The 13290-nt window shown below is 41.8% G+C and overlaps 1 protein-coding gene across 1 annotated transcript; it reads right to left on the bottom strand.

Moving 5' to 3' along the window:
* Window positions 1-682: 682 nt before the first annotated feature.
* mtch2 (mitochondrial carrier homolog 2) lies at window positions 683-12460 on the bottom strand. Its single transcript, XM_083995271.1, has 13 exons — window positions 12341-12460; window positions 11156-11240; window positions 8681-8787; window positions 8294-8320; window positions 6066-6122; window positions 4720-4777; window positions 4547-4598; window positions 4400-4459; window positions 3451-3544; window positions 2483-2530; window positions 2334-2401; window positions 2178-2253; window positions 683-2080 (listed from the first exon to the last, which is right to left on the bottom strand). The coding sequence occupies exons 1-13, from the start codon at window positions 12425-12427 to the stop codon at window positions 1994-1996; spliced, it is 906 nt and encodes a 301-aa protein (XP_083851397.1). The 5' UTR covers window positions 12428-12460; the 3' UTR covers window positions 683-1993.
* Window positions 12461-13290: the final 830 nt, after the last annotated feature.

Here is a 13290-nt window from a genome sequence, read left to right as displayed (position 1 = left end):
CTGTCACTATATCCTGATGGTAAAATCCAACTCCTCTGGCTCCACCTACAGCCTGTAATCGTATTTGCTGAAATTCACCTTCTCCTTCAGTCAGGTAGAGGGAGCAGGAGGAGCAGCCAATCGCAGCTCCTACACGCAGGGCCGTTGTATAGGGGAGAAAGGTGATGATAATTCCAGGGGCCCAGTGCCCAGTGGGGCCCACAAAAAACCCCAGTAGTCTAATCTTTGTATGACTGAATTATTCTGCTTAGACCCTGACTAATACTCATAGTAATGCTGCATTAGCATCAAAACAAAGTAGGCTAAATAAAAAACGATAATACATACGTAGTCTAAGAAAAAAAAGTTGAAAAGTCAGGGGCCCACTTGAGTATTCTTTCGGGGGCCCCAGAATTCCTAGCAACGGCCCTGCCTACACGTCTGACGTTAAGTGGAAGTAAAGTACACGACTTGGTCGGAACACACCCACAGGTCACTCTTTTCACTGCCTGCTTGGCAGAGGTTCATAAAAGTGTATTGTCTTGAAATTTCCAACCAAGTCGCGGAGTTTACTTTCACTTTCATCAACTTACCAACCTGACGTTTTCTCTAGTCAACCATGCTATAGGAACATGTCACCTTGTGGATTGTAATGCTAGTTTCCTTGAAATCTACATCAAACACCCTCACAAGAGAAACAAGGTCAAAAAAAGCTGTTTTTATTTGGGTCAGTCAGAATGATTCGATACAAGCACTTGACTGTTGCCAGTTGGTGGTGGTCAGCTCAGGCTCCTCTCCATGCTGCTGGACACCCACCACCGCCACAGTCCCTTAAAGGGATAGTCCCAACATTTTGGCCAATTGGCCCATTGCCATAATCCCTATACTTTTAGGGGTTAGGGTCGTTACCTTTAGTTGTCAGTGCAAAATATTCTTAGTATGGCGGAGCAGAGCCGCAAGCTGCTCAGAGCTACACTACGGAAGCTCATAGAATTTCTTGGTTTCCCTCATCAAATACACAATCCAACAACTCAAACGCTCTGGTGGAAAAGTTGTGAACTGCACATTCACCACGCTATGAGATAATAACAGAACGTCACGAGATGGGAGTTGTTTTCGAGGCAAATGCAGAGACTGATGCTGAAAAACTGTCCCTGACATGAACTCGGTTTTGCATGTATTTACCTCTAAAAACTACTGGTGAATGTGCAGGTCACAACTTGTCCACCAGAGCGTTTTGGAGTTGTCGGATTGTGTATTTGATGAGTTTGATGAGGGAAACCAAGAAACCCCATTAGCCTCCATAGCGTAGCTCTGAGCAGCTCATGGCTCTGCTCCGCCGTTCTAAAAATAGCTTGCACCGACAATTAAAAGTAACGGACTTGCTCCTAAAACTATAGGGATTATGGCAATGGGCCAATTTGCCAAAATGTTGAAATATCCCTTTAACTTCTGATCATTAGCATTACAGGCCCACCCAGTAGTGAGTGTCGACAATAATTAACAAGACAAAATCACATGACAAGAGGTCCCACTTGATCATTAACGTGTGAATTAGTAGACGTTACCACATGCAGACTGAAGTGCTGTTTTCAACAAACAAATGCCATCACATGGGATGTAGAGTCATTATTGATGGATAATGTATATAAAAAACCCGGGGTAGGGTGGCACTTACACACGGGTCTGTCACCACATGATTCAGACAGGCTGTCAGACAGCAGGAACTGTCCTCAAACTATTTTACATGTGGCTTTAAAAACAAACATTTTCATGTTCCATCTCATTGTCTCTTAAATTTCTGTTAATGAAACAAAACCTGCTGGAAATTAAAGGTTTTTTTTTTCTTTTCACAATGGCAGGTTGTCAAGGAAAACGCCTCCAAGTAAACAAGTGCATACAAAATAATTAAGTGCCACCTGTCCAACCCCTCTGCCCCGAGGTCAAAGCAATGCTGAGTTTTTTTTAATGTTTTATTATCACAACTATGTTCAACTCAGTTCTCTTGAGGCTTTTAAAAAAATCTCTTCTGGTCAATTGCGTACATCTTTCCTGCTGGAAGCTTCCGGAAAAATAAACTGTTGCCTCTGCTCATGTTGCCCTGGAGTAAAAAGAGAGGAATGGAGAAATCAGCAATGTCACAATTCATAGTTCACCGACTCAAGTAACCATCCATGGTCAGTGTGTGAGGCTCTTACCTCTCTGCTTAGATGCCTCCAGCAGTCCACCCAGGTGGGATATACTGATGCATAGGGCGGCAGGCCTCCAGCAAGCCTACGGAGCAGAGAGAGACATGACTGAGTCTGATCCATCACTCACCAGGATTTACAACAGAAAGGAACAGGTCCACTCACCCGCAGTTATTGACAGCCATGAGGTTCGACACCAAAACAAAAGGGTACGTGAGCATACTGGCAAAGAACTGCAACAGAGCAGAGGATTGTGGTCAGACAACAGACTGTGTGAGAGCGTGTGTGTGTGTGTGTGTGTGTGTTGGACTCACCCCTGTCACAGCCTGAGAGCAGTTCTTGATTTCTCCAGTGTGACTCATCTGCGCAGAGGAAACGAAGTCAGGCATTAATTCTGGTCTAAACACAGACATGAACAAACATGGGTTTGGATCATCAGACCTGTAAGACTGGAAGTGAAACATAAATGTTTATCTCAAAAACTTTCAAAGCTGTGAACTACCAGCTCTTCTAACATGGCAGCAGCAGCATAACAAGTAAAAACCTCCCTTAAATGGTGTTAAAAAGCCCTGCATGGCCAAGAGTTTGAATGTTACAGATAAAGTTTATATTTCTTCTATGATTGATTATGACTAAAAGACAAACAGAACCATTTAAACTTAAAATTAAATACAGAGGACAGCTCAGGTCAAATTGAGCTAGCAACAGGACTAGCTGAACCAGACAAGAGTAGGAGTGGGCAAACTGAACGCCTCAGGAAATATAGAGGAGCACGTTTCCATCCATAAGGGGCTGAGGTGATGTATTGTACATACAGCTTCAAGTCTAGATTCAACCACTTCCTATTGACTATAAATTGTCAGGAGGAGAATGAAAGGAAAGCGTCTCTAAGGTTTCGTATCTATTTCAAACACAGCCTGTGGAGACAGATTTAATGGTGTGGGATACAAAGATTTTGAGACTTTACAGGGGAAGAGATGGATGGCCCACTACTTTACAATTGCCCACAATGAAGGGAGGACTTGAACACCTCTACATATCCAAGGAAGTGGAAAAGTGTCAAAGCATGATCAGGCAACATCAGCTTGCTTGAGCCATGTGACCATGACATCATCTTAAATAACACTGACACATGTTATTTAGTCTTAGTGAGGAAATGTCTGTAAGATTTGGTCCTTCCTGTTCCCTACACAGCCTGAAGTGCTGCAATGAAGCAAAACCCTATAGGAGGCACAGAGCCTTTCCTTTCCCTGAGCTGAGTCATGTTAAAGGAGGGGCGTACCGAGTCATCGATGGCGTACGTATTGATGAAGTGGGCCAGCATGTTGCAGATCCACAGGGACAGAACGTCACCGAGCAGACGAGGAATCAAACCACTGGGGAGAATCAAACAAACAACATATCACATACAAACATCATATTATACTTGTACTTTCATATCATAGGTGGCTATGAGCTGGAAAAGGATGGGAACCACCGCTCCAAAGCTCCCACTAGGTCGGAGCTTCAGGGGAGGTAAAGAGGAAGTACGATGTTAGCATGGCATGTGATTGTGGCTAAAAAATAGAACTTGTGGTTACAGTAAGTCATCTAGATGTAGTCAAACTGTCCCATTAGCAGCAGATGAACCAGAGATGTTTATTGTTATTCTGAAGGAAATTTTAAAACAGGAGACGTTCTGCAGCTTTTTCTGTGTTTTAAGCATGGATTTCGAAATGAATTAAATTTGAACTGAAAAGGGAAAACACACTTGGAGTCTGTTTTCAGTGTTTCCCCTAGCTTGTTTTTCTTTTTGGGAAGTGGGGGTGCAAGTGTAATTTTGATTTAGGCTCCAAACTAACTTGTATAGACGTATAGGGAGGGAAAAAATGACTCAGCTTCACGCGCATCCGTGATTCTGCGCTCCCGAAGCCTTCATCGCATTCATGTGATCGGTTTTTGAGGGTGAGCGCTGGTATTTAAAAATCAGATAGCAGAGGGAGAATAGCTCCGTCTGCAGCTTCTTACTGGGTGCTTCAGGTGGAGGGCTCCAACTGTTTTGGACTAGTCAGACCAACAGGTCTTAGGACCGCGATTGGCTCCTAGATTTCCCGTTTTTCAAGGGGGGCGGGTAGGGGAAACACTGGTTTTGTCATAGAACATGTGTCATTGACAATCAACTTCTAGTCCATTATCAATTTCCATTTCTTCAGCAACCTCTGGATCAAAGAGACAGGGAGAGTCACACTTACGCAAAGAAGCCCAGTATGCCTTCTTCTCTGTAGACTGTGACGATGGAGTCAAACACCCCACTGAGAACAGAGGAGCTTTTGTTAACTTATGAGCAATATTCATGGCTGCGCTCACTGAGGTTTATGGGTAAAATGATCAAACTTTACCTGTATTTTGTTTCTCTGCCAATAAATTGCACCATACATCGCAAGGTAATCACTGGAAAAAAAAAAAAAGTAGGGAGGAGACATGAGACTACAACTTTAACACCAGTCACCACAGAAACTGCTTCAAACATCCTCTACACACATTACAGGATTAGTGCTGTAGTGAGTCGTACCATGAAAGGGATGTGTGACGATGGTGGCACAGGAACGAGCTATCATCTCTTTGGTTGTCTGTGAAGGCGCAGGAGACAAAACACACAACAATGTAACACAGAGCACTAGATAGAGATCTGATATGGGACAGGATTTTTTTCAGTTTAGGCTTAAGGCCATGTGGCCTTCACTGACATTTTTAGCATTTGCATTGTCTTTGTTAGGACATTGAAAGTGTGGGATACAAAATTCATATTTACAGGACAACACATATGAAACTAGGGCCCGCCCGCTTCGGCTGGCCGATTATAGGCCTTTGAAAATAATGGTTAAATCGGCCAAAAGTTGGCCAATAGACGCCGATGTTTGACATTTATATTTTCACCAAAAAAGTGCAGGGAATATGACTTGGTTTTACCAAGAAATTATGTCTTTATGCTATGATTGATCCGGTAGAGGTGAAAAGCATTACTGGCCTCAAGTAAATAACGTTAACAGGCACATTTCAAATGATGTTAGAATTGTTCATATGCTGCTCACCCCACAAAGCATTTTTTGACAATAAAAGTATTTGAAAATAGTCAAATGTTCCCCCTGCAATTTATATCTCTGTAACAAGTGTTTGAACTATATTCAAGCAGCCGTTTGTCAGAGTTCAAGCAGCCGTTTGTCAGATTTTTTTAATGGTTATCTGAATTTTTCATTCCCCTAATGTTGACATATGCCCCCCAAAAATCTGTATCGGTCGGGCCCTAGAAACATACAAATATATAGACAGGGTCAATACATGCAGAACATTCAAAAAGTAGTATAAAGTATACAGTATCTGACCCCTTCACTTTTTCATATTGTTTTATGGTGCATCCTCATGCTAAAAAACTCTTTGTTTTTCCAATCATGACAAAGCAAATACAGGAATATTAATCCAAGCCTGTCAGTGCTTCCAGCCTGTGGTCTTTGTGGGTCAGACTGGATTTGTGGATGGAGGAGTGGCGAACAGGTATGTCCACCTCTCTCTAGATACTGGACCGGGTTCAGATCGGAGCTCTGCAGGCAGCTCCTTCAAGATTCAAGATTCAAAGTTTATTGCCATGTCAACAAGTAGAAACAAGTTGAAAGGAATGTGTATTGGTTTTTGCTCTCACAGAGAAACAATACAATACAATACTCCCACCACATACACCACAATTCCTCCTCAGGATCTTTACTTCTCATGTCACAGTCAAGCGTGTGACTACTGAACACATTTCCACTTTTCATTATGAGGATGTGAGACTAGATTGATGAGGGAATTTTAGCAAGGCTGCACCATAACTAAATGAACGAACGTGTGTGAGTTCTGGGTGCTCTGAACATGCTGTGTTACCTCATTAACAACGTGCTGTAGGGAGCCCTCCACAGCCTTCTGCTGGCCACCCAATACCTGCAGCACACAGACAAAACCAGAGCATCATCATCAGCGTTTGATGAGGGAAACCAAGAAATCCCATTAGCCTCCGTAGCGTAGCTCGGAGCAGCTCGCAGCTCTGCCGTTCTAAAAAAAGCTTGCACCGACAAATAAAGGTAACAAACCAACTGCTATAACTATAGCAATTATGGCAATGGGCCAATTTGCCAAAATCTTGAACTATCCCTTTAAGGTGTGACACCATTAGGTTACCAACAGTGAACTTCTGGGGATATGTGAGCAATAATCATTACAATTAAAAGAAATAAAGACATGAAATAGTTCAGTTTGTGTATAATGAATCTATGATAAGAGTTTCACTATTTGAATTGAACTACTGAAATAAATGCACTTCCACATGATATTGTAATGTATTGGAATGCACCTGTATGTACACTGGATTAATAAAGAGTACTTTTTCTTCTTTAAACACAGGTTTTATACAACAGAATAATGACAAGATGTAAGTTATCATGCAGTTTTTGTAATTGTAATTCACTATTGAGAGACATGATGTTGAAAGAAAATTTGGATGGAAAGAAAATGTATATGAACATTAAAATATGAAGTTTTGATTAAATAAAAACTAGACTGTACCAAGTATTTTGACCAGTAGTGTATGTATGTATCCACATTAAATCATCTACTGTTGGTTTTACATTTCATTGCCACTAGGAGGTGGAGCTGTGCAACTGATCACATTTTACTTTTGCTTTTGATTTATAAACGTTCAAAAGTTGTGATGAAATATTTTGTTAAGGACAGAATCACAGGTCAGGACACGTCCGTCACATAGAAACTGAGAAATGATATGAAATTTTTTTCTTTTTTTTTTTAAAGTTCAATAAATGCAATGTGTTTCCAAAGTTAATGAATATTTGAGTTAATTACAATCTCATCAAAATAGTGCTTATGATATCCCATAATTAAGCAGCTCTAACTAAACTAGGTGTGTCTGACCATTGTTGTGACTACTAAGGTCAAAGTCAGACACACCTGGATTAATCAGTTTGTCCAATAATGTAAGACAGGAAATAAAGGAGCTGGTTTAAGTTCAGGAAGTAGTGGAGCTGTGCGTAAAGCCTATTTATTTCCAAACACACATCAGAGATGTTTCTAGTTCTCTGTTAACAGTGTGGATCAGGAAGAACAGGTTAGTCTGATCTTATGCTTGAGGATATTTTTTTTTCTAGTCTCTCCTCTTCAGTCTGTGAAAACCAGTATGGTTCTTCAGACCTGTTTTCAGAACAGCGACTATACTTGTAATGCAGTTGTACATAACCTCCTTGCATTTAATACAGTCTACATCCTTCCTGTATACATCCAGGATGCTTAGAGCGGGGACACTCACCATAAACAATGCAACTGCATCTAAATACATTATAATATCATGGAAAAGCCCAGTTTCCAGTAGGTCAAATCAAACAGCCCCAACCAAGTATTGAGTGCATATAGATGGACATATGTACATTTCTATATTAAAAATGCTTTGAAAAAAATATATAGCCTATATAATGTGTAATAGTTTCACTTTTTGAATTGACATAGGCCTTAATGAACTCTGTTTACATTTGTCTGTTCTGATGATACAAGTCAGCGGTCCTAAAATGTGTGTTTCTCTTCTATAAAACACATTCAACATTGCGGAGGCGACATCTTTCCACTTAGGGCTTCCTTCACCTTTAAAACGGGGCAGAGCTCCGTGGGGAACACCTGCCTGACACAGCAACGTAGGGAACCGTGCACGTCTGTAGCGCAAAGCTCCACAGACGTGCATAGGAAAAAAAAAACGGCGTCACGGTTGCACCGAGCGCATGCGGCTACGGCGCCGCTTTGGGTTGTGAGCGTGCATGTTGCGCGTCTACATTGGAAGCCAATAGGTATTATCAGTATAATCAGAGGCAACCACGAATGAGTTTATTGCACTGGTTCATATCATGATTGTGATTAGACTTAATCAGCACTAACATAGACATGGACTTTACACTACACACCGAGTGTGGACTGAGGTGTAATAATATGCAGGCTGCTCTGCTCAATGAGATAAAGACAAAGTGACTTGAATCTCACACACAGACGGAAACCCTTTTTTATATTGTATTCTGTCAGTCACTGAAAAATTAGTATATAAAGAATAAGACTCTTACCTGAGCTGCGCCTGGTTCCTGACATTTCTGAAAGTAAACAGTGGTACACATTTTTAAAAAACTGCATATTTTGACATATATTCACTCAGTTACAGTTAAATACAAAGCAATTAGTTTGTCGTAACATGTCAAATTCAGTGATAAAAATGTCAAAGTGATGAATGGAGGTGCAAAAAAAACAAAAAAAACCCAAAACATTTGCACAATGTTTACACACAGACAAAGGTTCAGTCTCTGTTATCCAACAATTCTCCAGGAAAAGCTTTCAGGATAAATCTACACCACTAGAGCTACATACATGCAGCTTCCTACATGTACCTGTCCTCTACCTACGAACGAACAGGTGTGACTGTATCCACTTGTGGAAAACATAATGGTAGCACCTACCTGTACAACTCTACTGTGCACCACCGTGCCGATGGTTCCAGCACAGAGTCTGGGACCAAGTCCTTTGAAGAGACCCACTTTTCCATCAACTTTGATGATATGTTTTGCTGAAACATTCAAAAAGTACACAGACAGATGGTTTGAAAAAAAGAAACCATAAACGTCCTTTTAAAAAAATAAAAATAAATTCAAGAACTCACTCCTACAACACAATGTTTGGACAAAAGTGTGACTCATTTATCAAAACATGAGCAGTTTTTCACTGCAGTGATGAAATGTACTCCACACAGCAGACCGGTTGGTACATTAGTTAACTTTGTGTTTGCTTTCCTCTCCGGTATCAGACTTTCATACAGCCTGTGACTGAAAAATAGTGTGGGAGTGGAAGAGGTTAAATCTAAGATCTAGAAAGTTAGAGCCCAGATGTTAGCTCCTGAGAGATCCAAAAAGACAGTTTACACACATCAAATGCTTCTTCCTCATTTCAACAGCCCTAGGCAAATAATATGAAAATGTATTTTCCTGGACCATACCACTAATTTAACAATGAGCCCAGCTGGCCGGCTCACTCGCAGTTCTTCCTCTCTTTCAGGGGCTCACTGACAGCACCTTATCTCAGTATCCTCTTAGAACTCACTGAAAAACTAATATATATAAGATCTAATACACCACAGTGAAAATTTACTCTGGGTCTGTTTAGGTTCACTGTAATTGTAAAGTTTAAAGAGGAACTATGCAAGATTTTACCTTAATTACCTTCCCCCCACCACACTCTCCCCACACACTGTACACAAACATGTTGCCGTTCGCTAAGGCCAGCGAGGATTTTGTTCCCAAAAAGACCAAGAGCAAGTCCGTTGTGTGGAAATGGTGCGGCTGTGACGCTTTGGACGAGGGGCAAAACACTTGCCGTTAGGGATGCATCATGCACATACTCTATTGAATTTTTTTTCTGACCGATAACCGACGCTCGTTAACCGATTATTAACCGTTAACCGATAAGATTAAAACACTCTATTGAGTGTCTGTGACAAGGCTTGTGCCAATCAGCAACCAAAAATAATGCTTATTACAGGTTTTAATATTTAGAGCTGCCCCATATTTGTTCGAATATCTTTTTTTTTTTTTTTTATATTCGAATTACATTCGAGTAACAAAGTTCAATGTCAAAGCCCTAGTTCATATGCTATTTCATTTATCCCACCTCCTCTTTTTCATTGGCTGTGTGGGCAACGTGTTTGCGGTGGGGTCGGTAACCAGTGCACACTACCCGACTGTGCCCAGAATCAGCTCAAAAAATCAAACATGTTTGAATTGCTGCAACTGAAGTCACACTAACAGATTTCTGCTCCGACTCGCCATGCCGACTGTCCCCAACTAGTGCAGACTAGACCCGACTGTGAATCGTGGGTAAAATCGGGCAAAAAAAATTGTGTAGTGTGCAACACTTTAATCATGTGCATCCTTACTCCCCGGCCCGTTGACAGGGGGGGGCAACCGGGTATGCTGTCCCCGGGCCTCAGGACCATAGGGGCCCCAATTTATTTTACTTTACATTCACATATATAGGGGGGGGGCCCTATGATGGTGTCTTGTCCCTGGGCCCCAGCAAGTCTGTTGACAGCCCTAGTCTGACTCTGAAGTCCATGGCAGTTAAAGATCACAGCATGACAAAATTATTTCAATAAAGAATAGCACATTTGAAATAATTTCTTTGCCTTTTTTCATTTCAGAGAAGAAAATCAGGATTTTATTTACTTATTTTCTCTGCCTTCCACCTAGCCTCTCTTGGCCAAAAATCAACCTTACAAGCTCAGCACCTCCGACCCGGTGTCCCTGCTTTTGTCTCAACAGCACTGCGACACAAACGCGCCCCATATCTCCTGGTTATGACAGACAATACTACACAAATATAGCTTCATGTCGCAATATTGTAAATAATAAATAACGTTATCCACTGCTCCATGGATTGATTTCTTGCCGGTTTTGTTGAAAACAAATGCACATGGCCGGGAGAAGGGGTAGCAACATAGAGGAAAAGAGACCGGACTGCATAGTTCCCTTTAATAGTGCAAAAAACTGTCGTCAAACTCGAGTTTTCAGGCCGGAAGGATACACACCATGCCATGTAAACATGATTTTATAATTACATAGTAATGACTTAAGTTCAGTTGTAATTTCCCTAAACCAATTTCCTTTGTAACAAACAAATGTTTAACTTGAAACGTCAAATACACAGTAACAAGACAGAAGCAGATGTTGTCACATCTCCCCAAAACATAAGAGATGATAGTCTTTTGTCCTGCTTTATGTTATAGTCCTGGCAGACTGTTTGAATGAATCAAACAGTGATGTTAAAATCCACACAACATTTCAATACAGCTGCAGACAGAACTGCTACATCACACATCCAGAGACCCTGTTTCTGCCTCCTGATGAGCACTGTGATTAAAAACAAATCCAGATTTCACTCACCATAAGCAAAGAGTCCAGGCAGCTGGTACACTTGTCTGCCAAACAGGTTCCTGCCCAGGGTGGGAGCGAGCGGCTCATGTCCTACCTGACAACACACAGCAACATGACAGGAGCAGACTGATAAGAAACAAACAGCGAACTGCAGCTCACACACTTCCTGGTTTCCCTTCACTGCTCGGTTCACTTTGACAGCTGCATTGTGATGCATTTGAGACTTTACACAAACGTCTCTCCATTTATTTAGTCCTTTTAAAAAACACCTTTCAATACTCAATATTTGCGGCTAAATACATTTAACCCAAGTACGTTAACGTTAGCTACATGGTTAACGTTGACTTTAGCTAGTGTTAGCTAACGTTACTTTATTGGGCCAAAGGGAGCCGGGAGCCGGGCGCAGTGCTCGTAAAGACTAAACTAAAATAATAATAATACAAACCTGTAATTTAGGAAACACAATGACATAAACAAACACAACATTCAAACTAACAAAAAGCAGAAACGCTAGCTCGCCGCTGACCTTTCGCTTTGAACTAGGTCAACAGAGCCACAGAGGACGGACTGTCCGGTCGTGAAGACGACGGACCACCGGCTGCTCTCTCACTGATCTCCGTGTGAAGCCGCGGAGGCTCCGAGGCTCCACAGCGGCTCAGCGCTGCCCGTGTCCCGGCTAACCAGCTGCACTGAGACGGTCACTGCACTACAACCTGATGCGCCCTCTGCCTCTGGAGCATTAAACTGTCTCTGTTCAATGTGTCTCAGGGTGATGGGGTGTTCCTGCACATTTAGCGTACAGACATTTTAAGAATAAATGCTGTGTTTTCGCTGAAGTGTTAACTTTAATAATTGGTTCACTCACCCCGCTTCCGCCCACAACAGAGTATTTTGGAAACAGAAGGTCACGGGGACAAGAGACGGGCCGATACTGGAGCTGATATTATTACCAATCTCTAACCGCTACGTGAATGAAATGTTAGCCGAATTTAGGTGTCATTGATAATGGTTCAGTATAGGTCTTAGGCCATGTTCTGCACTCTACTTTCGCATATTGATAAGCGAGCAACCATTAAACAGCAATATTTTCAATGGAGTTGCACACTTGCCGGTGACCGCTGCGACCTGACTCAGTTACGCCGATTTACAAAGGCGAGCGAACAGCGGGTTCTGCACGGTCACTGCCCGTCTTACCTGGATCAGGACTTTGATGTACATCAAAGGGTGAGAGAGGACGGTGAGCCCTGAGCCCAGCAATACTTGGCCACACGTGTCCGCCATCTTTGGAGAGCCAAAGTAGACAGGAAGTTCTTCTTGTCGTGTTTTATTGCGTCTGAGGAGTCGACAGCGCCCATATTGGATCTGAACATAACGGTACCGCCACCTAGTGTTCACAAAGCGTAGGCTACAGTCCACCTCAAAGGGTGAAAAGCAGGCTACAAAATCACATTTTGTATAAAACTATTTTGGATCTGATATGTCATTGATTTTGATTTAGACCAGGGGTGTCAAATATGCGGTCCGTGGGCCAGAACTGGCCCGGCAGAGGGTCCAATCCGGCCCTCAGGATGAATTTGCCAAGTGTGAAAATTTGAAATTGCACATAGGCTAGGCTATTTTTTATCAATTCATGTCAGGTTGTTCAACATGTTTTGTAAAAGGATAGTTCATTAACTGTAGAAATATCTTTATAATGTAGGCTACTTAAACAAAGGGGAAAATTAAAGGTTCTTTTTATTTATAGGTTATCATGCTATTATTTTACTGGTCCGGCCCACTTGAGATCAAATTCTGCCCCTGAACTAAAAAGAGTTTGACACCCCTGATTTAGACTATGATCTTGTAAAATGCTGTATCACCATCAGTGCTGGTCTGGATATATGATATGATAATTTTCTCTTAATGTGGATTTGGTCTGTGAATCCATAGCTACCGTGCTGTGGCCACTGCAGCAGCAGCAGCTGCTGCCTTGCATTTAAATTCTGTTTTTAAACCACTTCCCCTCTTTGCTGTGTTGCTTTGTTGTGAGTTATTGTGTTATCTATTTGTTTTTGATGACTGTTTCCTCAAACAAGTTGACTCCTGTGGTTATGTTTTCATCTATGTAGCTATTGCATGTAGCTCTGTGATATCTCTTGCATAGT

The sequence above is a fragment of the Trachurus trachurus genome (genome assembly GCF_905171665.1).
Source record: "Trachurus trachurus genome assembly, chromosome: 3".
In the NCBI taxonomy this organism is placed as follows: Eukaryota; Metazoa; Chordata; class Actinopteri; order Carangiformes; family Carangidae; genus Trachurus; species Trachurus trachurus.
The sequence above is the reverse complement of the archived record's forward strand: the minus strand, read 5'-3'. Positions and strand labels throughout refer to the sequence as shown.